Source organism: Cricetulus griseus, chromosome 6 (assembly GCF_003668045.3).
Source record: "Cricetulus griseus strain 17A/GY chromosome 6, alternate assembly CriGri-PICRH-1.0, whole genome shotgun sequence".
NCBI classification, from domain to species: Eukaryota; Metazoa; Chordata; class Mammalia; order Rodentia; family Cricetidae; genus Cricetulus; species Cricetulus griseus.
In genome coordinates, this window is record NC_048599.1 from 95,745,790 (window position 1) to 95,773,496 (window position 27,707).

General features: G+C 40.6%; 1 protein-coding gene across 1 annotated transcript in view; it reads left to right on the forward strand.

The window, feature by feature from the left end:
* Cerkl (ceramide kinase like) overlaps positions 1-27,707 on the forward strand; it is a 103,668-nt gene that overhangs the window by 43,717 nt on the left and 32,244 nt on the right. The window contains 1 exon segment of the mRNA XM_027420085.2: positions 21,717-21,848. Coding sequence (XP_027275886.1) covers positions 21,717-21,848 — 132 coding nt within the window.

The following is a 27,707-nucleotide window of genomic DNA, read 5'->3' on the forward strand; positions in this document are numbered from 1 at the left end:
GCACAGGTCATCAGCTCAGGCCACTTCCTCTTCTGGTAGGACATGATCTGTGCTCCTCCACACTTCCACGTATCACAGTTACTGCACAGTTAGTATTTTACCCCCTACCCAATAGATGCCAGGCACTTGGCAGAAGCATCAGTGTCATCTTCATTGAAGACACTCCATCTCCAGTGTTCTGTTCTAAACAATGCAATTCAGAACTGTGGAGTCATAGAACAGACAGAATTTGGCATCAGTAGTAATATTATACTTCCTGCCCCAATACTGAAGTAACTCTGTCATTATGAATCAGTATTGAGAGTCCTCAAATATCTCCAGGTGAAATGCACAGGTACTATGGGACACAAGACAGCAGTTTCTTTAATGCTAACTTAGAAGCATTGGAAAAGCACACATAAAAACACTGGTCTGTGACTAATTATTAGGTTCCTACCTTTAACAGAGCTTCCCCAACCTGCTTCCAATGTCTTAAGCCTACACATAGGAGAGATTCAAAGTTGAATTAACACTTGGATGAGGCTAAAATAGACTGCCAGCTTTGTGTGGGAAATACATGAAGTAAAAAGTAACAAAATGACAAGCCTACAATATGTACAAACAGAAATAAATAATATTTCCTACCAGGAAACAAGTTGTTATTGCCCCCTGGCATTCATTAGAGTACCATAGATGCCAACATAATTGTGTGATGTTTATGCAGCTATTACATGCACCTTCAGGAATTTTGTTACAATCTTTTGTGAATGGATCTGTTGTTGTTTGAGGCAGATAGCTGGAAATTTTTCAATAGATAACATGCCTCAGCATTGTGCAATTAGTACTCAAATTAACCAGTTATCAACATTAGGGGGGGATACCTATATATAAAATAAAAAGCATCAATTTTAGTTCATTTAAAAAATCATTTTCAAGTGGAAAATTACATGTCCTGAAAACATAAATTTTATGTTTCTACTATTAGTTGCATACACTGGTTTCTTCCCGAAAAAGAGAAGAGACAAGCAAAGCCTGCTTGTGTTGTTTCTGGGTCCTTTGTAGTATCTACTGCAGGCTGGTTCTCCTCTCACTCAGTTTCTCGGGCTACTTCTCTTCATGTCATAACATCAACAGAGGGGAGTGATAGCAGAGGGAAGAAGGGAAGTGGGGAGGGAGGGCAGAAAGGAAGGAAGGAAGATGGAGAGGGAGAGAGAGGAAGAGAAAGGGAGGGATGGGGAGGTAGAAAGGAAGAGAAAGAAAGAAACCAGCCTACATGCATTGGGATGTGACTGCAGCAGAATAAAGGATTCTCTAGACAGGGAATAATGCTGGGTAAGTAAACTCTCTTGCTGTGCAAATTGTTTGGAAATGGTATGAAATCTTTTGGGTCTAAAGGTAAGTTTGCCCCACCTCTGAAGCTGGACCCTCTGTTGTTTTAGTCCACTTCTCAAAATTTCTGTATACTCGCTTACTTGAGGGTATCGTGAGATATTTTGCTGCTTTGGTTTGGCTGTGGGATGTTTCCCAGGAACCCATATATTAAAGCTTGGTGCCATATGGAAGTGTAAGTGTTAAGAGGTGGGGTCCAGTGGGAAGTTTCAGGTCCCTGGGGGCATGTCATCAATGGGATTGTGGAACCTTGGTCTGTCTTTCTAAGCTTTCCTTTTGTACTTGGCCCTGAGTTAAATGAGATTCCTCTGCTATGTGCCCTTACCACGACACACTGTGTAAATGTGGGATAATGTGACTGTGGACCTAAACCTCCTGAAACGTGAGTCAAAGTAAACTGTGCAAGTTGATTCCATCAAGCACTTGTAACAGCAACAGAAAGCTGAGTAATTCATAGACTTTGTGGCTACCTTTCTTGCCCCAGTCCATGGAAGCAAATTTCTTAACATTTCTAGTTTCTTCGAGTGAAAACTGATATTGAGAAACCAAAATGTTAGCTGTTCTTCCCAAGCTGGAGCCACACCACCACGTAGGCTCCATGTGGGTGCTTAACGCCAGGCCTCCCAAGTTCCTCCCACCATCATGTTAAGGTCCCAGGTGACACACAGAAACTTATATTAGGTAAAAATGCTGCTTGGCCAATGACTAGGATTTCTCATATGCTTGCTCAGTCTTAATTATCATTAATCTATATATTTTATAAGACTCATCTTATAGAGGACACCTTCCACTGGTGCCCTCTCTTGCCGGCAGATCACATGGTGACTCCAGAGCAGAGACCAGGAGGAAGAGAGAAGGGATGACTTCCTTCTTGCCCTTGATTATATATGAGTCTCCCTTCTATGTCACTTTCTGCCTGGATCACCACTTCTTTACTACCTTTCCCAGAATCCTTCTTAACTCCTAGTCATGTCTAACTTGCTACCTCATTGGCCAAACAGTACTTTATTTATTATCCAATAAGACAAACACATACACAGAAGCACTTCCCCTGTCATCTCATATTCTAGGTTCTTGCAACAAAAGTAATAGTTACCAGAAGTCAAAGGTTTATTTTGTTTTCCAGTTCCCATGTAGCTGGCTCTTCAGTGATCTTCCTTGTTTCTCCCCTTTCCATATCCATCTTTCTTCTTCCTTAGTCAGATATGTTACAAAACACATTGACCCACTTCCTCAGCCCTGTGACTAGTGACAGTAGCAGTGACAATGTGGAAAATATACCTTCTGAGAGGCTGTCACCATCTGAGGATAGTTCTTTCTCTGGCCACACCCATTAAAGATACATTTCAGAAATAATGACTGGGTTCTTCCCCATATAATGACAGAAATGTAATTGATTTTATGTCTATTTATATACAACTTTATTTCTTCTCATCATTTACAGTGATTTCTTCATACAGTTCTAGTACGTAGGACAAAGCATGCTTTTAAAAGAAAATCAAAACCCCCACCTCTTCCCATGTTCTTCTTATTTCCTCCCTTTTATTCCTTGTAGGCAACCATCTATATTTGGTTTCTGGTTTATTTTATTGTTTTCTTCTTTTTACTTCAAAATTAGCAGTTATGTGTATGTTTATCAAATAGCATGTGTTTATTTCTTGTTTTATCATGCAAAATGTGATTCAAAGTCTAAACTCTTTTTTACCTAGCTTTTTTACCTAAAAGCCTACATTAGAAATAATTATTCTATACTACTTTAGAAATGTCTTGTCTGTTTATCTGAACATTCTCTATCAACTACAATGCATGTTATGCATTTTCATTTTTCAATGATTAAATTAGTTTATTGTTTGATTTTTTAATTTTTTTCTTCAAGAAGTAGAACCGTTTTGTTGTTGTTGTTTTGTTTTGGTTTGTGTTTTGTTTGACACAGTTGTCTCCCTGGTTTCCTACTCATGGTCTTCAGTTCCACTTGCTGAGGACTGGGTATGCAGGCATTTTCTCTATTAACTTGATCTATTCAACTCCTCCTTTGTGTTATCATTTCTGCATTCATTTTTATATTCCTTCTCATACTTTTGCATTTGTTTGTTGTTTGATTTCTAAACTTTGGACATAGCGATTCATTTTTACTCTTATTTTTATTGATACAACATGTGAAAGACCCTGAATTCCTACTGCTGTAGCTCAAAGATTCCAAAAATGAAATATTTTACTATAATCTTTAAGGAATTCTGCAGTTTTATTTACATTTCCCCTTTTTGCCTAGACGCTGCTTAATGAAAATTTAATTTCTCTCTCACTGCTTTTTTAAAATAATTTTTGCTCCTATAAATGACTATGAACTTTGTGAATATTCTCTCTAAGTTCTGTTTCTGCCTCTTATTATTTCTTTAATGTTTTTTATGAGCTATGTAATCTCATTTAAGGTTGCTTGGACATGTTATAATATTGACTTTCTTCATCTGGTAACCAAACCAAGGCCTTATGCCTCTTGGTCACTCCCTCCTGATAACTAGGCAAGCACTAGGTCACTAAGCTCCAATTGTTTGCATTTCCCTGATGGCAAAGGATGTGGAACAGTTTTGCATTTTCTTTTTTGTTTTTTCCCCACATTTAACTCCCATGACTCTGCAAAACTCCTTGCAAAGCCACCCTTCTTCCCTGCCCCTCTCTCTTGTGTCCTGTTTGCTTGTTTGCTTTAGAAGAGTTTATTTCACAGAAGATTCCCTGGTCCTCTGGTTCTTTAAATGTTCCTGGGGCCTCTTTCATGATGTTTTCAGGCCACAGCTTAGAGGGTTTGTGTTGTAAATGTATTAATTGGGCACAGGTATCCCAACATCAATTAAAAAAAATATTTACCCACTGTTTGTATTTTCTTGTTTTTATAGTTGTATACTCAGTTTGTTTGTTTATTGACTGGAATATTTGTTTTTTAGTGTTTGAATTTTGGAGTTCACTCCATAATGTGGGTATTAGCCCTCATCTGATGTTTGGTTGACAAGGAATTTCCCATTCTGTTCCCTATCTCTTCACTTGGGCGTTTGTTCCTTTGCTGGGTAGATGCACTTTTGAGACCTTGTAGATTACTGAGAACATTTCTTCAAAAGTCACTCTCAGTTACAGCACTTACAAATGATCCAGAGGGGGTACTTTAGTAAAACTTTACAACTTGATTAAATCATTAATTTAGAAACATTCAAGAAATTATTATCTGATATTTTATAATTTCCTACTTTAGTGGGTGATTAAATGTCCAATTATGCCATTAAATTAGATTCTTGAGATGTTAATTGTATTTAAATGCTAATTATTTTAACTGAACCAATGGTTGGTAAAAAAGTAGCTTGGTCTATTAAGCGGCTGGCCACCGTCTGTCTCTCCTCTCTGGCTTGTTCACCCTGGATCTAACTGGTGTTGGATCCCTTTTTACCCAAATCCTGAAGTACTGAGGTGATCATTCCACCAGCAGGCAACCCTTCTGTTAATTGCTGTTCCCTTTATGTTAGCTGTTAGAAAAAGGGATTTGTTTATACTGGCAAACTACATGTGAATTTATTTTTACTTTAAGTCAAACTGTGGCATTAGAATTATTTATATCCCTGGGAGTTAAGATCAGTACACATATGCTCTTGTTTGACAATAAAGGGAAATCAATGCATTTTAGTATAAATCGCCTAAGATAGAATGTCACCACCTCTGCGCTCTGCTGGGAACTAGTCAGATCTTCCGTAAAATGCTTTTACCACCCTGTTACTCATTAACAGGGCACGGTTTACTATCAGAAGCTCTTAAGCAGTATGGTAGGGAGGCGTTTGTTTCTCCTGTTTGGACTTATCTTTCTAACCACTTGCTTCCTTTCCTGGGTGAAATAGTTGTGAGTATCTACAAGACTATGGCAGGATTCTGGGCTTCTAACTGTGTTGAGCACCAGGCCCTTTCCATAGAACAAAACTCAAACTAGCACAGATGTGAGTCTGGGGGTGGCGTCCCTGCAGCTCTCAGGAGCCTTTGTTTGGAGAACACCCTGATTAACCCCCACCCTTCATGGTTCATTGACTCACTGATAGATCAAGTTTAAACTAGTACATATTAGCACATTTGTTACTAACAGAGGAGCAGTTGGCCATTCTGTTTTACACTGCTGGTTCATTGCAAACTGGCGTGCTAAAAAGGTCTCTACTCCAGAGTATGAATTGAGAGGTTACCAAGGGACTGTGAATCCAGCCAGTTGCATATTAATGTTGACTCGTGCTTCTATTTAAACCTTGGATTATCTACTGGGAAGATGCGTATACCGTTGTACAGTGATGAATAAGTGATCATTGTCACTATGAAATTCATTTTTTTTCTAAGGGTAGGGATTTAAATGTCTCAGTAAATAGTTTCATATTAATCAGTCTGTCCCTGGATGAGATCCCAACTCTGATGCCTGGTGTTGCAGCATCCTAAAGTGTTGATCATTGGGTTCATTATAGCTGCTGATCTCACATACATCCTCACAGTGTTTCTATATTCCCATGCTCTGTGAAAATGTTTCTATTCTGTCCAGAAGGCATGCCCATTTTCTCAAAAAAAAAAAAAAAAAACCTAGGTTCCTTTCGGTTGTCTGTCCTGTGAGTCATTCCTTTTCTTAAAACTTAAAGCACCATGCCTTACCTGCCCCACACGAGTTTCAGCATCTCTGAATGGTTTTATAAAGTTACAGTAATTTTCATAGAAAAATAGGCTGGCGGAATCATCTGGCAATTTTAAGTGGTGAATTTTGCCTTGGCTTCATTGTCTATCATTGCCACTCTCTTGGCCACCTGCTTCTCAGCATCCTGAGATGATGAAGGCTGTTTGCCCAGTGGAGTTGAGGGACATCACACTGAGTCTAAGACAAGGATTCAAGAGTGGAGGCTGCCTTATGACTAAGAGCAGCATTGCACTCCAGCTCCACTGCCTACCTATGCTCTGTTTCTGGAAAGTGAACTGATTTAGGTTCTGATAAAAAGGTCTAGTGTTTATTTCCCATGCTGCTGATAACTTAGAAAATAATTTGCTAGCTCTTAAATATTTTCAATCAACTTTAACTTCATAGATACAGAGGTTTAGTATGAGATGGAGGTTGAATTGCATTAACCCAGCAGTAAAGAAGTCATTGCCTTTCCTATGGTTAATACAACTTCCAGTGGATTTGGATGTCTGTCACAAAGCCTGTTTTTGATGGATCTTGGTTTTCCATCAGATATTTATCTTAGCCTTTTCATTTTGTTTTAAGAATTAACATAAGTGCTATGCTTTTATCTGTTTTACACCACAGCAACTTGGAAATTATTCTATGTTACAGTTGGTCAGTGTTAATTTTTTTAATTGGCTTTCTGTAATGCATTAGAAACCTCGGTTTTATTAATTGTTCTCTTTTTATTTCTAAATATATATCAATCTCTCTCTCTCTCTACACACACACACACACACACACACACACACACACACACACACACACATATATATATATATATATATATATATATTACTTATTGTGCATCTTTTGGATGCCAAATAACTTTTCTATGTCTATTAAACATAGCAGAAAGCATAACCCAAAGCTTTTGGCTCAAGGGGATTCTGTCCTACTAACACAAGAGGAATTGTAAAGATCAAATAAATATATTTCCAGTCTCTCAAATGATGGCGTGTGCTACCAGGAAATGGAAAGGAGTATTTGTCATCGTGACTGTCTTGAAATAATGGACTGTAAGCTAAACAAACCCTCTCTTTGTCCCTATGTTGCTTTGGTGTCAGGGTATTTTATAACAGCAACAGAAATAAAACTGGAACAGCACCTGTATTTCCATCACCTTGATTTTATATTTCCTCATGCTTTCCTATGTTTGTGGTAAACATTGTATCAATGTGTTGCAAAGCAAATTATAGACATTATAATATTTCTAACCCAAATACTTTGAAGTGAACCTTTAAACTAGACATTTCACAAATACCCAGATACCATTTTCCACAAAAAATTGTTTATTATCCCTGGTTCATATCAGAAAAGCTCCTGTTATCAATAATGTATTTTTAGTTAATTTCTATTAAGAATCTTTCACTTAATTAAATATATGTAAATGGTATTCCATTTTTTTCCACAGCAGTTGTGTTTTCTTAAATAAGAGCCCAGCTTATTGGTCCTGTAGACACATTAGTGGATACACAGGTTACTAGGATAGCTTGTCTAAACACAGATTGATGGCCTGCAGAAATCCTGGTACACTGTCACCAGAGTGGTTCTTTCTGTTTTTTGTTTGTTGGCTTTACTTTATTTATTTAGACAGGGTTTTTCTGTGTAACAGTCCTGGCTGTCTTGGAACTCATTCTGTAGACCAGGCTGGCATTGAACTCATAGAGATCTGCCTACCTCTGCCTCCCAAGTGCTTAGGATCAAAGGCATTCATGACTACCACCCAGTTAGGGTGGTTCTTTCTAATGAGATGCTAACTGATGCTTAGAGCAGTTCTGTGATTTTACTACCCAGTGGCTTCTTCAGGGTACCATCTAGCCTATTATTCTGTCCTCTGAACACAAAATTTGGAGTATATGAAACTGGGTTTTCAGCCAAAAGCTCAATAGGATTCATTTTGGAGATTTCAGATAAAAATGCCCTTGATCCTAGACAAAAGGCTGAGAAGCAATTTCAATAAAACTGTAAATGACACTGTTTCCATTTCAAACAAGTAGATTCTGTGTAGTTCTTAGGGTTTGCAGGAGAATCTCTCAATAAATATTATACAATATGAGCAAGGGAGGTCAAGGTCATGAGGGAAAATCTACAGAGACAGCTGAACCAAGGTCATGGGAACTCATGAACTCTATCTAGACTGACAGTTGTGGAGCCTCCATGGGCCCGGACTAGGTCCACTGAATGTGGGAGACAGTTGTGTAGTTTGATCTATCTGAGGGACCCCTGGCAGTAGGACCAGGATCTATTCCTGGTACATGAGCTAGCTTGCTGGAGCACATTCCATATGGTGGGAGCCATGCTTAACTTTAATGCAAGAGGAGGGACTTGGTCTTACCTCAACTTAATGTGCCAGGCTTTGTTAACTCTCCATAGGTGGTCAGATCCTTTGGGAGGAGTTGCTTAGGGTAAGCTGGGAGGAGATGGAAGGAGGCCTGGGAGGGAGAACTGTGGTTAGAATGTAAAATAAAATTTAAATAAATAAATAAATAATCCAAAAAGAATATTCCACATAATACTTTTTGAGATGCACCAGTCATTTCTGCTTCATCTAATTAATTAGGGGTAACCTAGAGATTTTAGTTCAGCCTTTTTATCTGAACTAGTACCATCCTTATATGAAGAGGATGTTGTCTCTGCAACTTGGGGTATTTTGCTTCTTAGAAACACAGGACCAATTCTAAAGGCAGGATAACTGCTTAATTTGTAATTACCAGTTTTCAAAACAAGGCTTAAATGCCTCCGACCTGAGCAAGTGAAGATGAGTGAGATGATGTCAGAAGCCAGCCTTGGTGACTCCCCATGCCTAGCTAGCTGCCAGCTAGTCTAGCATCCCACCCCCTCAGCTTCCAGGACCTGGCCTGAGAAGCAATTAACACCTACTCCTTCCCCCACTTCCTTAGGTTAGTGCTTGAGGTAAACACAGGAGATTCCAGATACCTGCCCTGGCCTGAGAGCAATTAACATTCATTCCTCCTCCCTCGTCTTCTTTCTCTGCTTCCCCCTTTCTCTTTAAAAACCCCTTGTAATAATCAATAAAGTCAGACCTTGACAAAAACCTGCTTGGTCTCATATTTCCGCCCATTATTTTCAGGCTTGATCTACCTCAGATTCATGAATTATCGAAGCCCCTCGGGCCGGGGCAGGTGGTGCCCAAACGTGCGGCTGGAGGTATGGATTCTTCGACGAATGGAGATTTCCCCAACCCCCCCACCCCCCCCATCCCCCACCCCCCCCCCCCCACCCCCCACTTACAAAAGCCACCACCATGATGCAGCATTTCGAGTTGCACAGGGGCTTGGGAAGACATAGGTGCAGTCTCGCATACACGCAGGCCCTCGGGAGATATCTAGGAATGTAATAGAGAACAGAAACCTCCATGCCTACTTGGGGGCGGCTGGATGGTAAAGAATATACAGGACAAATGATTGGGATCAGCAGGGAGAGACAATTAATAAGTACCAAGATGGAGGGAGCCTTCATCTCCTTCTTTCATTTTAAACTGGAAATACAGAAAGGCAAATACTCAATGGTAAAATTCAGCAAGAGCTAAGAGAATTGGAAATTTTCGCGAGATTGCTTACAGGAGATAAGAAATTACAGGTTTTCTTGGATCAGAGAGAGAGAGGCTCAGGGGAGCATAACAGGACACATGTGCCAATACCATTCAAACAGCTCCAGGAACTAAAAATGGCTTGTGTCCAGTATGGACCAACAGCAATTTTTACCCAGAGGCTGATAGGAAATATTGCTGTAGAAGCCTTACCCTTAGGAAACTGAAAGCAGGTAACCAAGGCCTGCCGGTCAGGAGGAGATTTGTTATAGAGAGCAGGCAGGGACCTAGGGAGTTAGTTCAGAATTGATTTGTAGGCCTGTATGGAATTATACAAAAAGTTAGAGACACAGATGTTGGGAACTTTGATTGTGAAATAGCTAGCTTATGAGAATGCTGGTACTGCATGCCAGACCACGATAAGGCTTCACAGGAAGAGGACTGATGTGGCGAGTTCATTAATAATTTTTCAGATGTGGACCTAGCTTACACTCAGGGATTAGCGATGGTGGCTGCCTTACAGGAAATTCAGTTAAAAAATAAGTTATTCCTACACAGAAAGCAAGGCGTAGGGAGGAAGAAATGCACAAAGCCTTCTAGAGGTTGCTTTGGACGTGTTCAGAAAGAGCACCAGGTCAGACAGAGTCCCAACAAAAAAGAAAACAAAGGATCAGGCTTGTGCCCAAAATACAGCCTGCAGATTTTTCAGCAGCCCAGAGGGCATAGTTGAGCTAAGGCCAAGGTCAGCCATGGCAGAGGCCGCAGTCTGCCAGCCCTCAGCCAGCGGCTTGGTGCCACTTCTGCTGGTGTCTGTGGCAAGCTAGACAAAATGGCTGATGGGGCAGTGGACAGCCTGCCTCCTCGTGGTAACTTACAGCCTTGGGAGATGCCGCCATGGCTAATGGCTAATCAATGTATATAAATGCTATTGATACAGCCAGACAAAAACTATTTTTGAGACTTATAGAGAAGAAAGGGAAACATTTAAGCTTAGAATTGTTCAAATTTTGGATGCTCATATTTCAAGGTTTGACTATAGCTACTATGTTAGAAATTTCAATTAGGGATTTTCTTTTCAACAAACTGATCATAACCTAGGCAAAAGGAGAAATGTGAGACATATGCAAGTTATGAATGAACGGTGTGGCCACACCTGGATGCATGATGTGATTGTGAATTTATGAATGCGGATGAATGGAAATGCCTAAATTACCTTGGATATGATTAGAGAGATATTTACATTGCCTCAGATATAGTTAAAAAAATATCAAAATCACTTTAATATGCTGAAAAAGAGCATCCAGTCAGTCAATGTCTTAACAGGAAAAATTAATGATTTGAACCCCAGGAGATAGTCAATTAAAAGGTTAGCAAAAGCCTATAGCATTAGCTTAGAGACATGAGGAATCTATGGATGATTCTGTAAAATTTGGCAGATGAGAGGATACAGGTCTTACTAAATTTTTATGGTTAAAAAAGGAAATCTAGAAAATACAAGTTGATACATGATTTTAAAAAGGATTTATGAAAAGCCTCAGGAGAGAGCCATCCTGATCCTGTTAGATTCACAGCTTAAATGTGTCTTTGCATATGCAAATTAAGCCAGGTCAGCTAAGATGCAAATGAGGTCTTATCAGCTTGTCAGCTTCGAAGGTTAGATTAGAAAAAGCTACTCAAAAACTTTAAATAAATCTGGAAAATTGTTAAGGACATATGTTGTATTCTAAAGAAATTAAGGCTTAATAGATAGCAATTAAAAAAGATAGTTTAAAAATCTTTAAATGAATTTTTTAGAAATTGTTATAAAATATTCATTGGTTAAGTACCTTTTTTGGGACATCTAATGATGATTTAAATCCTTTAAGTAAGATTCTATAAGGAGATAATGATCCAGATGTACCCGACAGCTAACTAGGAAGGTAGACAAGTTCTATAATTAGAGGAGGTGATTCAGCATCATCAGATATATTGACTATACAAAACCATGGGAAGCTTATGTACTCCCCACAAAGCATAGTCCGACTTCTGTTTTATGGCAGAAGGAACCATTACTATGGTTACGCCTACCCATCTCACCAGCCTAAATATTTTAAAGCATTAGCCTACATGGTACAGAAATGCCATTTAGATTCTAAGAAGTATTTTAGGAGAAAGCCAAATATGATAACATGTCTCCTACGCTAAGCAACAATTTAATTGGTTATTTCAGAACAATGAGTCATAGGTGATTGTCTTTGCTCAGTTTTCAGGAAGAATTGATAATCAGTTTCTAGCTCATGGACTGTTAAAATTTACACTAATGCTTCCTTTTGTATTTCCAAAATTGTAAAAAACAGTCCTATAAAAATATGCTATGTTAGTTTTTACCAATGGTTCTATTGGGAGAGTCACTTGCATAGGTTATTAATAGAAAGAAATAGAGCAGACAGCTCTGGCTTCAGCTCAAATAATCAAACTACAAGCTGTTGCAGTAGTCTTTCAGATCCTGGTATATAATTCATTTAATTTGTATACTGACTGTCACTATTTCTTTAAGGCTTATAGGTAATAGAAACAGTCCCATGCACAGGGTCTAGTAATAGTCAAGTCAGAATGTCATTTGAGCAAATACTCACCTAAGAGAATTATCATGATTATGGGTCACACAGGGAACCTATTAAATAGGCCTTTCCCTGATTACTAGCCAAATGGAATGAATTAACTAATTAACAAAATTGGTTGATTTGCCTTAAATAGAAAAAGCTCGACTGGCTTGTAACTTTCTTCATCATAATAGCAAAAGTCTAAGAAAGAAATTTGGCTTAACCAGAGAGACTGCTGGTCAAATCATCAAACAATAAAGAATATGTCCACAATATGGCTATGGTTAATTTAAGGATGAATCCTCAAGGCCTGCTCCCCAACCATTTATGGCTAATGGATGTTATAAGTCACTGTTTAAGATGTTTTGCTTACATGGGAATGCCAAAAGTTATAAAAACAGATAATGGGTCTGGATATACTAGCAAAGCTTTCCAGCAATTTTGTGCTTAATTCCTGAGACCTGTGCTACCGGAACAGCCACATGGCCTAGTCCCGTCCAGACCTCGTGGACCTGCCTACTGAGCCTGTGCTAGCAGCAGGGATGGCTGGGCCTTTGGGAATGTGGCATGCCGTTGACTTGGGGGAGTGAAGCGCCTGCCTCCACGCTTGACATGAGCAGCAGTGGCTCCTGAGCTGCCAGGGACGCACGGGCCGGCAAGGTGGCACACGCCTGTAGTCCCAGCTACTCGGGAGGCTGAGACAGGAGGATCGCTTGAGTCCAGGAATTCTGGGCTGTAGAGCTCTATGCCGATCCAGTGTCTGCAATAAAGTTCGGCATCAATATGGTGACCTCCTGGGGCCTGAGAAGCAATTAACACCTATTCCTTTCCCCACTTCCTTAGGTTAGTGCTTGAGGTAAACACAGGAGATTCCAGATACCTGCCCTGGCCTGAGAGCAATTAACATTCATTCCTCCTCCCACATCCTCTTTCTCTGCTTCCCCCTCCCTTTCGCTTTAAAAACCCCTTGTAATAATCAATAAAGTCAGACCTTGACAAAAACCTGCTTGGTCTCACTCTTCTTTTCCGCCCATTATTTTCAGGCTTGATCCACCTCGGACTCACGAATTATCGGAGCCCCTCGGGACGGGGCAAGATGAGACAGTCCTCCATTATACAACAAAGAGTGAGCTGCCAGAGAATTACAACCTAAAACAAATTTTTTTTTTTCTAAAAAGAAAGCAGGGAATGTAGAAGAGAAGATTACTGATAGGCACATCTCAAACAGCTACTACTTACTGTCAAGAAGCAATGGCCGGAGTGCATGGGTGGCAGTTAAGAGACTGATTGGCCTAACAGTCAGGGACTTGGAAAAAAAAGACTGACAGTAAGGATGAAGCAGAAAGCAGACTTCCACCGAAGAGGAAAGAATATGTCTTTTCTATGGAAACATCTGACAAAGAGAACTCATTCTATGGAGAAGATAGCATGTGGCATTCCATAGATGTGGATCTCCATCATTACAGGGGAGCATTCATGACAGATGTAGGAACCAACTGGCACTGTTACAAATATGGGAGAAGCACAGAGTTAACAACCAGCACTACTTACTCATCACCATGACTGATTGGACCCCATCATCCTTAACTAGTTATGTATCGGCTTTGAGTCCTGCATGTGGTGCCTTGTCCCACAGGAACGAGCCAGTGACTGGGTAACATATTGGTTATGCTGATTACATTGCAACCCACTCTTGTATAAGGTTAGTGTTTTATTTCTGAGACATAACCTAGATGTGGATCTGCATTCCCATTGGCAATGTTCCTAATACCACGTCTGTAGGCCCCAGAAGGTTCAGTTCAGCACACTTGGATCCTCTACAATACAAGTAGATGGTTGATCTCAAGAGAAGAGAAGTGATTGGCTAATGATGGATTTCAATAGCTTTACCTATGCCTATTGTTCCACACTGTATTCTAGACATAAAAAAAACTTTGTTCTATCAGCAGCATTTGTAGCTCCAACCCCAATAGTCTGTGTGTTCTGTGGACCAGGGAGGAGAAGCCAAAGCAGCATCTCTCACATTTACACTCAAGGATGCCTGCTTCCTGCCTTGGTATGCCTTGGACTCTGAAAAGTCAGAAGCTTTATCTTAAGTCTACTTTCCCATGGGTATATGAGAGTTGTTTAATCCAATGGGACATTTCGAACAAGCAGGCCCACCTCACTGAATCAGATGTCAACATATGAACCAATATGTGAATTCAGAAATGAGGATATAGCTGACTATCAGAGGAAATAATGTTGCCAAGCAAAGAGGCAAAATTCTGATTTTATTTCTAGTGTGTTCAGGAAGTCGATTATCAGACTGGCAATGCAAGGCTGAAAAGAGAAAACTGGGCTCAGCCTTGGTTCTGAATGCTAAGAATCAGCCTAAATGGTTATGTTAGCATCATGATAATATGTGTCTGATTCAGAAGCCTCTGTGGGAAACTCTAAGGTATTTTTCATAGATTCTAGAGTTGGCAGGGCTGTCTTTTTTGTTCAGTATGGCCAGACAGGACCTACACAGGTGGGACCAACAGCTGCACAGGGAATCTGGAGCAAGTAGATTTCTCAAACAGTTGGAATCAGGAAGTGTAAAACAATCATTATTGATGATAAAAGTGATTGTTAACCTAGAAAATCTAAGGGTTACAAGGAAAAACCTATGATGGGAAGTGGGAGAATTAAAAATAGGTCGTGTGCAGAAATAGATAGTTTTGATTTCTGTAGTCAATATAAAGTAAGTAGATGAATGAGAGGAAAGCTATATTGACAGCAACAATAGAAAAGATGAAATAGTATAGCTGTTTAACATTAATCTGAAAATAGCACAGTACTGAGGGATAAAGAAGAATTAATTATTCAGAAATATTTGTTTTTGTATAAAAGAAATTGAACATCATAAAATCTTTAAGGTAATTTTATTTTAAGGTAACCCTAGAAGATACCAGAAGGATTTATAGAGCTAGATAAATTGGTTTTAATGATTGTGTGGGGTGCAACTCAAGCAAGCACTTAGCATATGTGAGGCCCCAGGTTCAATTCCTAGCACCCCAAACAACATTAACAACAACCTCAACAAAGTGATACTGACTTGTGGGTAGAATGAACAGTCTCAGACTACATAACCCAATAGATACAAATCCTTTCAGTACTTGTGTGCATCTAAGAGCAGCACTGAGCTCTGTGGCATGGGGCTCAGCTTGTGGCTCAGTAACAAGCTTATGCTTCATGTGCACCAGGCCCGGACCCTAGTTCAAAAGAGTGAAAATCCCAAAAAGAATAACTGAACCAAACAAACTCTGTGGGAAACAACTGATCACTGATCAGTTAATGAATGAGGTTGGATCAGGTGAATTACCCACTGGAAAAAAATAAAGTGAAATTCCAATTTTATTTCATTTACTGAAATAAATTTCAGATAGGGTTTTTTAAAATATGAAAGTAAGACCACAAAAGTATTAAAAGTGAAGAGTTTTAAAGTCTCAAAAGGCTTTTAAATATAACAGTAGATTCAGAGGCCGTAGAATAAATGCTAGAGAAACTCAGTGGTAAGTATATAAAACCGAGAAATTTCAGCATGAAGAAAATGCCATAAATAAAAACCCAATAAAAAAAAGACACTGTGTAATATGTCTTTCTAACTCATACAACAAGCAACAACAATTTTCCCTCAGGCCAAGCCACTGTTCTAACTAATACAACCAAGAAAACACACAGAAGACACTTGGAAAAATTGGCATGAAATACCAGCTCATAGAAAAATGGAAGTAGCCCTTAAATATTGGCAGTTTTCCAACCTCTCTCCTAAGACAATGCTACATTGAAGCTAGAATGGAATAGACCTCTTAATTACATGTCCTTTGTCAAAGCTTAGAAGGATCCAACCCAGGTCATCAGAAGAGGCAGGTGCTTTAACCAATGAGTCATTCCACTAGTCCCCGAAATTCTCTTTAAAATCAGCACACTAAAAGGAAGCAAGATATTTCATGACTTAGAATATGTATGCAGAATGCTTGTGTGTGTGCATGCATTTCTGGAAGGATTCCTTATCCGTGTTTGCCTCCCAGGAGGGAAGCTGGGTGTCCTGGCACTGGCATTTTAAGGAGATTTTGAACTCTGTCCCTTGTTTACGCTTTCATTGTCTACGAAACGTCTCAGATACAGGTTTCCACTGAGGCCTCCTGGGGCAATGGAAAGCACAGCCCTAAGACCTCACAGGGATCTGGCTTCCGGTTTGGAGAGCGTGGTCAGCTGAGCAGGCTGTGGAGACCTTTAGCCTTAGTCAATGTTACTCCTCTGCTAGTTTTGTCTGTGCCTGAGGAGAAAGGTTCAGAACCCCACAGCCTAGGACCAGACCTTCCACCCTCCTTGGCAGTCAGAACTGTAAACAGTGCTGTTTCTACTCCAGGACCACAGAAGGCTCATTACTAACACCCTCCTCGTCCTCTGGAGCTCTGCAAGACCACCCCAGCACTGTTCCTTGCTTTCCTCAACTGCAGACACCTCCACTCTGTCCTCTGGGATGAACGGCCCACCATTAGCAGAGTCTGCATTTTTACTGCTTATCATACCCCACACATGAATGTTTGGATTCATTCTTGCCTTAGGAGTGACCCAGCTCTCCGGAGGACCTACAGCTCCCCCTGCAGCCCTTTCACGGGGTGACGGCTTCTCTGAACCATTCATTCTGGGAGATACTGGGACGATGCTGCTTCCGCCTCTCTCCCTCCACTCCTAGAAGCACTGAGCCCTGACACCAATCCATCAGGCCTCCAGTTAGCATGACTTGTTGCAAGGGGTAATTCTTTTTCTTTTTAATCTCTTAAAGACTAAAGCTATTGGCAGTTACTCTGCTATACTGTGCTGGGAGTAATTTCATGTTCTCACACGTTCTCTTAGTGTCAGTGTCCATTCCTTGAAAGCTCTTGAGTGTTTTACTTCATTCACACTCTCCTATAATAATTTTCCACAATTGCTGTTCTTTTGGAAAGGGTCTCACTATACAGCTCCTCTTTATGGAGGCCAAGTGGGTCCTGAACTCACAACTATCCTCTTGCCTTTTCTCTTGGGTGTTGGGATTATAGATATGAGCAACAATACCTTGTACAAATTTATATACATAGTTCACTATGTACACATTCATAATGTTCCCCAGAGCCCATTAGCCTCACACGGAGCTTGTGCAAGGTCTAGGCTTTTCATTTCTGCCACCCACAGTGCTCTCACTCTTGATTTCAAGCCTCTTCCCTGCAGCCTGTTTCCTTTAGTCTTCTTAACTCACCTGCCTGCTTTCCTCGGAAAGTCCATCAGTCTCCTGAGATGATGGTCATCATGCCACTAGTTCTCATACATGGTGCTGCATTTTTACTGCTTATCATACCCCACACATGAATGTTTGGATTCATTCTTGCCTTAGGAGTGACCCAGCTCTCTGTTTCCCCCATATCTAACCACCTTTGACTCCTCAGGACACTTTTATTTCAGGGGCCTTATCTAAAGGATGTAAATTCTCATCAGTTCCACTTTAAAACTATATGTAAAATCCAGTATTTGCTTCAACATCTGTTACACCCACTCTAGTCCAAGAACAATTGTCTTCTACTCAGAATGTTAACCAGCTGTGCTGACTTGGTTTTCCTGTAGTCCTACTATGTTCACCTTCTATGTAGAAACCAGAGTGAGCCTTGAAAAACCAAAGGTTATATTACTGCTTTGCTCAAAATTCACCATGCATCTATTTCTAAGCAACAAAGAACAAAGTTCCTGGGAATACTTATAACTCTCTGGAGGATGTTATAACTCTCAGGACTCCCATCCTGGGAGTCACCTTCACCTCTTCCTTCTCTCTCACTCTGCTGTGCTGCAATTTTGTCCTTACATCCATCAGATACCTTTTAACCTACTCTGAGCTCCTTTATTTGTTGCTGTTCTGCAATTAGGACATCACCTTTGTAAGGACATGGGCTTTATTAAATGGAGCCTCAGATGCCCTGCTTCTACTAGCTACACCATAGGTATGGAGGTTGGTGAGGAAAATAGGGTCATAGGAAAATGGACAAATTAAAGTCAGGTTTTGCAATACCAATTGTGTGGGTACTGTCTGTTTACCAAAGGAAAGAGGACCTTTAGGCTAATGCCCTATTCAAAGCAGATGGACCAAGGCATTGCTTCTGACTGCTGTGCCTGAAGTTTAAAGCCAGCTCCTGGCTCTATCATGGTTTAATGAGAGAAAACCAGGAGTTTGCCTGTTTAGTCCCTGGTTAAGAGTCGGCAACATGGATCTTCTCACTGGATCCAGAGTCTCTCGGGGTGGGGCATGCAACTGCAGTTGCTTCAGGATCTTGTAAAGTGACAGAGTTTAGGAATATGTAAATCGCCGTCCCTAATTGTCACCAGATGATTCTGGCACCAGTAACTTTTTGCCTGAATTATTTTTTCTAATGTCTAAAAACAAGATTTTTCTAAGTTTAGAATGCCTCATATATATTATTATTCTAAGACAAAATTTCCCATTTTATCATTTGCTTAGTGACCATGGAGCCTTTCAAGTTGAATGTTTAAGAAACCCAGTACAGTTTAATATATTACTGTCAAGTCTCCCATTTTAAACTGAGCTATGGTTGGTTAGTGAAAGTCCCAAGATGTTCCATCAGAGACTTTTGTATAAATGGTACAAGAACCAGGTAACAGATGAGCCCGGAGTAAATTGGGCACAGAGCAGCCAAACGGATGGATGGATTCTGGGGATGACAAAGAAAGGCTCCTGGGAGGATGTGGAGTTTGAAACTAGCCTTGAAAAACAAATGGTAGGATTTTTATTTTTTTTTTTTAAAGCATGTTTGAAACAGAAACAAAACCACCTGAGTGAAGAAGGCCCAGCTTTGGCATCTGATGCAGTGTAATGGATTGAGTCGTCATAAAGAAGTTGAAACAGCCCCAGAAAAGCCTTTGTTGTATTAATACAGCTTTTTTTGTGTCAGTTAGGCTGGTGTCACGAAGAATCTCATGGGCAGATAGTTAATGAATCACACAGTAACAGGGGAAGACATTCTAGGTGGAGGGGAAATGCCCTGCTCAAATCCTCCTTTCTTCAAGGGGGCTTTTCCAGGCCCCTAAGAAGCAACACTACCCCATAACACCCTAACTCCCACCCCATACACGTCCCCCACACTCCCCCACACACTCCCAACCCCTACACACATGCCCCCATAGACTCCCCCCCACACACATGCATGCCCCATACACTCCCAACCACCACGCTCTCCACACACACTCCTACCCTCTACACACTCCCACCCCATTCTCCCCCCATACACTCCCCCACACCCCCCTTTCTCCCCACACACACTCCTCCACACACTCCCACCCCATACACTCCCCCCCACAAATGTTTCATGCCTCTGCTGAGAGTTGAGGTCTGTGGTTCTCAACCTGGGGAATCTTGATTCCTTGATCCTCTTCACAGGAATCACTTAAGGCCATCCAGCATATCAAATGTTTACACTGTAGTTAATAACAGTAGCAAAATTACAGTTATAAAGTAGCAGTGGAAAAATTTTATGGTTGGGGGTCACTATAGCATGAAGAACTGTATTAAAGGGTCTCAGCCTTAGGGAGGTTAAGGACCACTGGTCCTGACCATTCTGCACTATTGCTACATCTTCTCAGACCCTTCTTTCCAGGATTGAGCACAAAGGTTCAATGAGTCATTATTGAATGTTGACTGTGAGAGGAGAGGAACTGGCTTAAGATGGGATTTGCTCATCCAGTAGCAGAAGCAGACATCCACAGCTAAACACTGAACTCAACTCCTGGAATCCAGTTGCAGAGAGGGAGGAGTGATGAGCAAAGGGGTCAAGACCAGGCTGGTGAAAACCATAGAAACAGCTGACCTGAACAAGAGGGAGCTTATGGACCCCAGACTGATAGCTGGGAAACTAGCATAGGACTGATCCAGCCCCCCTGAACGTGGGTATCAGTGAGGAGGTCTCGGCAGTCTATGGGGACTCTGGTAGTAGATCAGTATTTATCCCTGGCATAGAATGGACTTCGGGAGCCCATTCCAAATAGAGGGATATTCTCTCAGCCTAAACACATGGGGGAGGGCCCTGTTCCAAATGATATGACAGATTGTTTGAAGATCCCTCATATATGGCCTCACTCTCCCTGGGGAGCAGAAAGGGGATGGGATAGGGGGTTAGTGGGGGGCAGAGGAGGAGGGAAGGGAGAGGGAATGGGGATTGACATATAAAATGAGCTTGTTTTTAATTTAAATAAAAAAATAGAAAAAAGATGGAATTTGCTGTCACTGAAGGTCATTGTAAGGGGTTCGGGCAGTGTCCACAGCAAAGAGATGCCAGGGCCACTTTTGGAACAATGGAGCACTGATGAGTGCTCACTCAAATACAAGACCTGGAAAGAGAGAGGCATGTATGGGTCTCATGTGTGATCTGGAGAACCACGAGGCTTCTCATCAAAACAGAGACCCCAAAGGTTTCTTGAGAATGTCCAAAGGCTTCAGCATGGCTTCTGTCCATTCCTCATCTCAAGATCTCCCTGAATTCAAACAGTATGCGCTGGTCAAAGATTTTTATTGTGTCAAATATCATAAGAGAGGAAAATATTCTCCCTAAGTGAAGCATGAAACACAGAGTTTGATATAAACGGACATTTTCTTCCATTTATCTTCAGCAATGGTTTTATTATAAATGGATGCTAGCTGCTTTTGTAATGTTAAAATGCTCTCTTCTGAGAACAGCTTACCACGAAAGAAATGGTTGTCAGCTTTCTTTTGGCTCCTGCCCCTTCCTAACAGCAGACAATTGACTCTGCACCTGCTCAGTGTGGGTTCTCAGTGCCAAGCCTCTTGCCCAGAAAATTGCAGTATCAAATCTCAGTCCCAACTGTGAAACAGCCTGCCACTGTCACCATCTCCGCTGCCCTCTGAGAGGGGAGGCCTTCCCAGCCCCCAGGAGAAAAGTGCTTTCTCCCCTGCCACCTTCTGGGATTTGAACTCTGACCTCAGGCCTCCTTTCATCCACCAGCATGCACTACACTGGTTGATAACAGTGACTCTCCCCTGCTTGCTCAGTCTGTCCCTGGAGTCATTGGGTAGGTCAGATGTGGGAAGACCGAGGTCATTAGGTGCCCAGTTCCAACGTAAGTATATATCTAAGGAGAAGGAAGTATACATTTTGTTTGTTACAACCCACAGCCTGTCTCCACAAAGATGTGCCTCATCTGTGAGTGGGTCAGTGTGCATCAGTACTGCTTCCATGTCTACGAGTTGCTATTATTTACCTTCCTTCTGAATAACATGCTCATTATAAAGCATGACTTACTTGAAAAGGGAAAGCATCGTGTTTCACTACTAGGAAAGCAGATGGTTAAAAAAAAAAAAAAAAGCCATGTTCAAGCAAGAATCTAAGATACAAACAGCAAACACTATTTAGATACATATATGATATTCTGATGGGCAGTCTAACCTTATGTATTTTCATTTTAGGTTTCCCAAGCAGGCCAAAGGCTCTAAAGATCCTTCTCAACCCCCAGAGTCACAGAAAGGAGTCTGTCCAAGTCTATTATGAGAAGGTGGAGCCTCTGCTGAAGCTTGCTGGGATAAAGACTGATGTGACAAGTGAGTTATTTTCTCCATGTAACTTTACTGCTCCACATGGAGCCCACACAGGCTTCCTTCCTGAGCACGGACAGCTGCTCAGAACAGTAAAGCATTCTTCGTGTGTCCCATCGCCAGCTCCAGAGGTGCCATCCATTTAGCTGGCTTTTTTATCATGCTATTTTGTATTGAAATATCAATATTTTAGATCTTTCACAGTAACAATTATTAGGTATTATTTGAAAGCAAACTATAGTTTTTGACACCTTCAAGATGTTTGCTGTACTCACATGTCTGCCTAATGTTTTTCTGTGGCCCTTCCCTTGGGCTGTTTTTGTTTTGACCCTGACCCCTGCTGCTAAGGTCAAAAGTAAGCACAAAGCTGCTGCTTTTAGTTGATTTGGGAGAAACTGGGAGCTTGAGTCCATTGTCAAAAATAAGAGTTGGCTTAGCTTCTTGCTAAAGAAGACAGGAATTTGCTAATCCCCAAATTAATAGAAAGAATGTTGGTAAAGTCTTTGGATGTTCAGCATTTGGAGACCAAATTCCCCTGATTTATTAACACTCACTATGCCCATCTACTAGGAAGGGTAGATACTGCCTAAAGCCAGAACTTTCTGGGCTTTCTTTCTATATGGCTTTACCACAGCAGAGGAAATCTGCTGCACACTGTAGTAGGTGGAGTTTCTTATGTAATTAAGCTACTCGGGAGACAAGCTCAGAGTACAGTTGAGTCTCCTAGTCCTAATGACGTTTCTGGAGAAGGGACCTAGGTTTGCTCAGCTATGACAGATAGCAATTGGTCTCACAGTGTGAATAAGGCCTTTGAAATTCAGTGAGTGTCTTGAAGCACTCAGGGAGAAGGAAGTTCCTCCCCAAAGAAGTTTTGTGGGAAATTCAGTCACCCCAAAGACATCTGCCACCATGAAGGTTAAAGAGGAGCCCAACAATGGGGACCCATGCCTGTAATTCTAGTACCAGGGAGAATGGAGGGAAAGACTATGGTGTCTGAGGCCAGCTACATAGAAAAACCCTGCCGTATTAAAATTAAATGAATAACAAAATGACAATAAAAGAAAGAGAAACACGTCAAATAAATTTCTGAGTTAAATGAAATTACAGTGGAAAAGTTAGCTTGTAAAGGCTATAACTTGGGGCTTACAGGTGACTCACAAGTGAAATGTACAATCTAGAATTATTCCCATTGTCTGTGGGATAGTTCCAAAGATGGAAAAGATTTGAGGTCCATGCTGGGATGAGCTAAGTAAAGTCAGATGAATGTCAAGCTCATAAACGGCTGTTACATTTTCCGTATGTGAACACTACTCAGGAGGTTGCATGGGCATTACTATGTATCAGTCAGGTTCCGAATCTCTCCCTGGAACCCAGGGACTGTTCCTCGAATTTGGGAGGCCTAGGCAAGTACACCACTTGTGCCCAAGCTTTTGAGGTCAGCCTGAGAAGCAAGCAAATTTTCTCTGTGGCATCTTTGCTCTATGCAGGACGCATGGATATTGAGGATTCAAGCAGATATTTAAAACTAAATATTGTGGTTTTGGCATATGCATAAAATCCTAAAGTGTCTGGAGGTGATAATGATTCTGATGAGAGGCCTCAAGAAAACCAAGTGATCTGGCTACTTCCTAAGAGGCAAAGGAGGTAGACATGGCAAGGGGAAAGGAAGGTAGCGGGCACATTTAAATAAGGGAGCAGAGATAGGAGGGGGCAGTATACCAAAAGGACCCATAATATAATATCTTGGCAGATTATAATTTTGGCTATACCTTCATAATTTTTATTGTATCCTGAATCCAGTTTATCCCATCTTCATAAAACATTTGACCATTCAATTATAGCCTTTCTTATTCTTACCTAGTGGGATAGAGAAAGGAATGTTTATGCTAGAAAGGGAGACCCTAACATGTACCAAATTTTCTTTTGGTTTGATTATCTGTGTCCAATATAGAACAGCTATTTTCATTCCTGGAACTGAGGGTAGATTCCCTCTTCTTGAAGGCTGAAGCAAATGTCTGAAATGAATGTGAACTCTTAAGGAAGAAGGGCAGAGTGGCTTTGGGACCCCTCCCACCTGCCAGCAATGTGTCCCATACAAGCTTGAGTCCAGACATGGATGAGTCTTGTGCTACACTGAGCAATTTGCTCATCACATCTTGATTCACAGTTAGTGGCTTTTTAAAAATCATAATTTTGTAATATGGTTTGGCAGAGATGAATCCACCAGCTGAATCAAGATTAGGGGAAGAAGAGGAAGACGAGAAGAAAGAGGAGGAGGAGGAAGAGAAAAGAGGAAGCAGAGGATTTTCTTCTGTATATCAGCAAAATTTTACAGCAAAATGGCTGTAGGAAGTATTTCAGCTTTTCTGTCCACCTTGCTTAAAGTGTCATACAAAGATGACCCTTAGTTTAGGAGTGTCATTTTCATAAAATTCTGTAACAAGTTTCAATTTACCTTTTAATGGAAAGAAAATATCTGAAGCATATTTCAAAAAAGCACACATCTACTGCATACTCATTGTTTTAACACAGCCCCTTTGCACTGGTGAGTCCAAATGGAACAGGAATTGCCTAAATTCTATCTGATTCTTTATTAGGGGAAGTCATACTGTTTTATATTTGGCACATTTTGAGTATTGTACCTATGTATAATACTTTTTCACACATTTATTTTTCTTCCATTTTTTATTTAAATTAGAAACAAGATTGTTTTACACGTCAATCCGAGTTCCCTCTCCCTCCCATCCTCCCCTGCCCCCCCCCCCGCAACTAACACCCTACTTATCTCATACCCTTTCTGTAACTCAGGGAGGGAGAGGCCTTCCATAGAGGGTCCTCATAGTTTGTCATTTCCTTTGGGATAGGGCCTAGCCCCTCCCCCTTGTGTCTAGGCTCAGGGAGTATCCCTCTATGTGGGATGGACTCCCAAAGTCCATTCCTATGTTAGGGATAAATAGTGATCTACTACAAGGGGCCCCATAGATTTCCGATGTGTCCTCACTGACACCCATGTTCATGGAGTCTGGATCACACATTTATTTTAAAACTATATCTTACACATTAATAAATCTATACTTCTTTCACTTCAATTTGTGCTAAAATCCTAGCCACTTCTGAATGTAGATCAGTGCTTTTTTGAAACATTTGCCTTAAAATAGTAGCCCTCCATGCTGCTACTTTCACCAATGTAGGATTTTCTCTAATAAGAGCATCAACAAAGCTTCTGGAAGTGCTGAGTGCAAATAAGCATTTACTCTAGTTATACATTGGTTCAGTGGTCTAAGAAGAGCATGAATAAGTCTAGGCTGATATATGTCCTCTCTCTGGCTCTCAAAATCAAGAAAGTATTAGAGTTTATACCTTTAAGGGTGCCTTTAATCCCAACACTAGAGAGGAAGAGGGTGGGTCTCTTTGAGTTCAAGACTACCCTGGTCTACAGAGTAAATTCCAGGACAGCTAGGACTACACAAAAGAACCCTGTCTTGAAAACTAAAGAAGAAGAACAAAAGGAGCTTTGAGAGGTCATTGGGTTAGAGGATGAACTCACAGAACAATAAAGTGGAAAGTCAGAGAACTGGAGAAATCTGAGAAAATAGTTTCAGTACCAGACAGGTCCTGTTTCCCAGGTAGAGTCATGTGGCTGTACATGGAGAGGAGTTGAAGAGAGTATAGCTAGCATGCTGTAGTACAGGGTAGGTGTTTGGCTCTCCCTGTGATGTCAAGGAGTGTTAGCTTGGGATCCTATGCTAGAGACAGAGTGTCATGTTACTGAAGAACATTGATGTCCTTGCCATCTCATGTATCTGCTGATCCTGCCCAAGGCCACATAGCTTGCTGATCAGGAGCAGTGTTTGTATCACAAATGCACTTGTACTCTTGGCTGAATGGTTTTATGCTAGTTATACACTGCACAGCACAGAGGACGTTGAGAGCTGGCAGTCACCTTCCTACAATCGTTATCTACTGTATTTAATGTTGTTCATTGTAATCATACAAAATTATTGCATTCTATCTGGTGTGTGGAGTCACCACACTGTGCCCTTCCTTTTGTGTATCCACAACAGGCACTTTGATCTTCAGTCACCCTTTGCTTTGACAAAGGTGCTAGAGCTTCTCATGGTCATTATCACTGTGGTGTAAAGAGGCTGCTCTGAATTTATCCCTGGTCACTGCAAGGTCAGGATCCCTGGGGATGTCTAGGCACCAGATACTTCTGCCTCCTCATGCATGGGGGTATTGTTCAGAAAGCAGAGATCTTGTGGAATCATGTTTTTTTTTTTTTTTTCTTTTTATGTGGCCATGCTCTTGGTTTTTGGTCCTTGTGACTTTATGTTCTTTCTCATTCGCTCTATGTGGCTCTACTTTTGTAGCTTTCCCTTTCCTTATTTCACCTGACAGAAAATGATGCCATCTGGAGAAATTTATTCACAAAGTTTGTGTACGGGGTAGGGTTACAAGTTATGAAAGGTGCTAGAAGCTGAGCATCCTGGACTGGTTCTGCTTTGAGCTTACTGGAATGCTGTGGGAGAGGAGGAAAACCATATTTCAGTATCCTATCCCATAAAAAACTGAGAGTATCAGACCAAGACATGGTTCTTTGTGTCTAAATCATACTGCATCTGTATTTTATTTCAAATTCATTGTGGAAATTTAGTATTAACCTCAGGAAATTATGTGACCTAGACATAGTATCCTGGAGTAGTAACATTTATGCTGAAGTGGAAGAGTGCTGAGGCAAAGAAGGGTGAAATATAGATTCTCCATCTCTAATACAGAAAGGACACAGAATGCTGACTTCATAGGAAAAGGAAAGAAGATGGAAAGGCGTTATCACAGTAAGGAAAACTTGGTGGAGAATCCCTTTTCATGATCCCATTTGATGGGTTAATCGTGGCTGTGTCTGATTCTAGAGCCCACAACAGCCTGTCTGGTTACTTATTTTGATTCTTTCTATTTTGCATAATCATCTAAATCACAGTTAATCCTTTTCCTTGCTTTCTGTTTCTTTATGATCACTTTTTACTATTTCGTAGCATAGGTTCTTTTGGCACTAGAATACATTATGTCTCTCCAAAGGCCATTTATTTTATTCATCCTGTTAAAACATTTTACACCTGTGCAATTCCTATTCAGTTTTCTCTCATACGTTTCTTCTTTTTGTTTCAGACAAAAAGGTGATTAATTTTGTAACTTATTTAATATCCCTTAAGATTTCTGTACTTAAATGTATTACATTAGTGTATAATCAAATGCCCTTTGAGATGTTAAAGAGAAAATTAAAATAGTTTAACTCTCACTTAAATAAAAAATAATTTAGCCAAAACAGAACTTTAAAGATAATTTCATAATGTATTTGAAATTTTTTTCAAAATCAAGCTTTGCTATAAAATCCAGTTGTGAAAACTTACTTACAGCCTATGTGTTTCTTCATAACAATCTTAGTGATCCTGACCATGTGTGTGTGCAGGAACACTTACTACATTGCATTTTAAGGTTGTACATGGATATATATGGCTATAAATGAATTATCAGCACACATCTTTTATGATAATGCACTCTTGCAACTTTATTAATATTGATAATTTGAATTTTCTTATATTTTTCCTCTGATTGGAATTTAACAGGGGTTTTGTTCTGGTGAATAGGTTGGGGAGAATTACAGTGTAACAGCACTAGAAACAGAATGATTCTCTCAGACACCAAGACTAATAATTTTCAACAATATCCAAAAACATCATAGGAAAAGCTTGAACCATGCTGGCATCAGGGACCGACAGGCATGAAAGATTAATGTAATCTTGCATATAATGATGCACATTCTTACACAAAAAAATCCATCTGCAGTGTCATGTCAGTCAGCAGAAA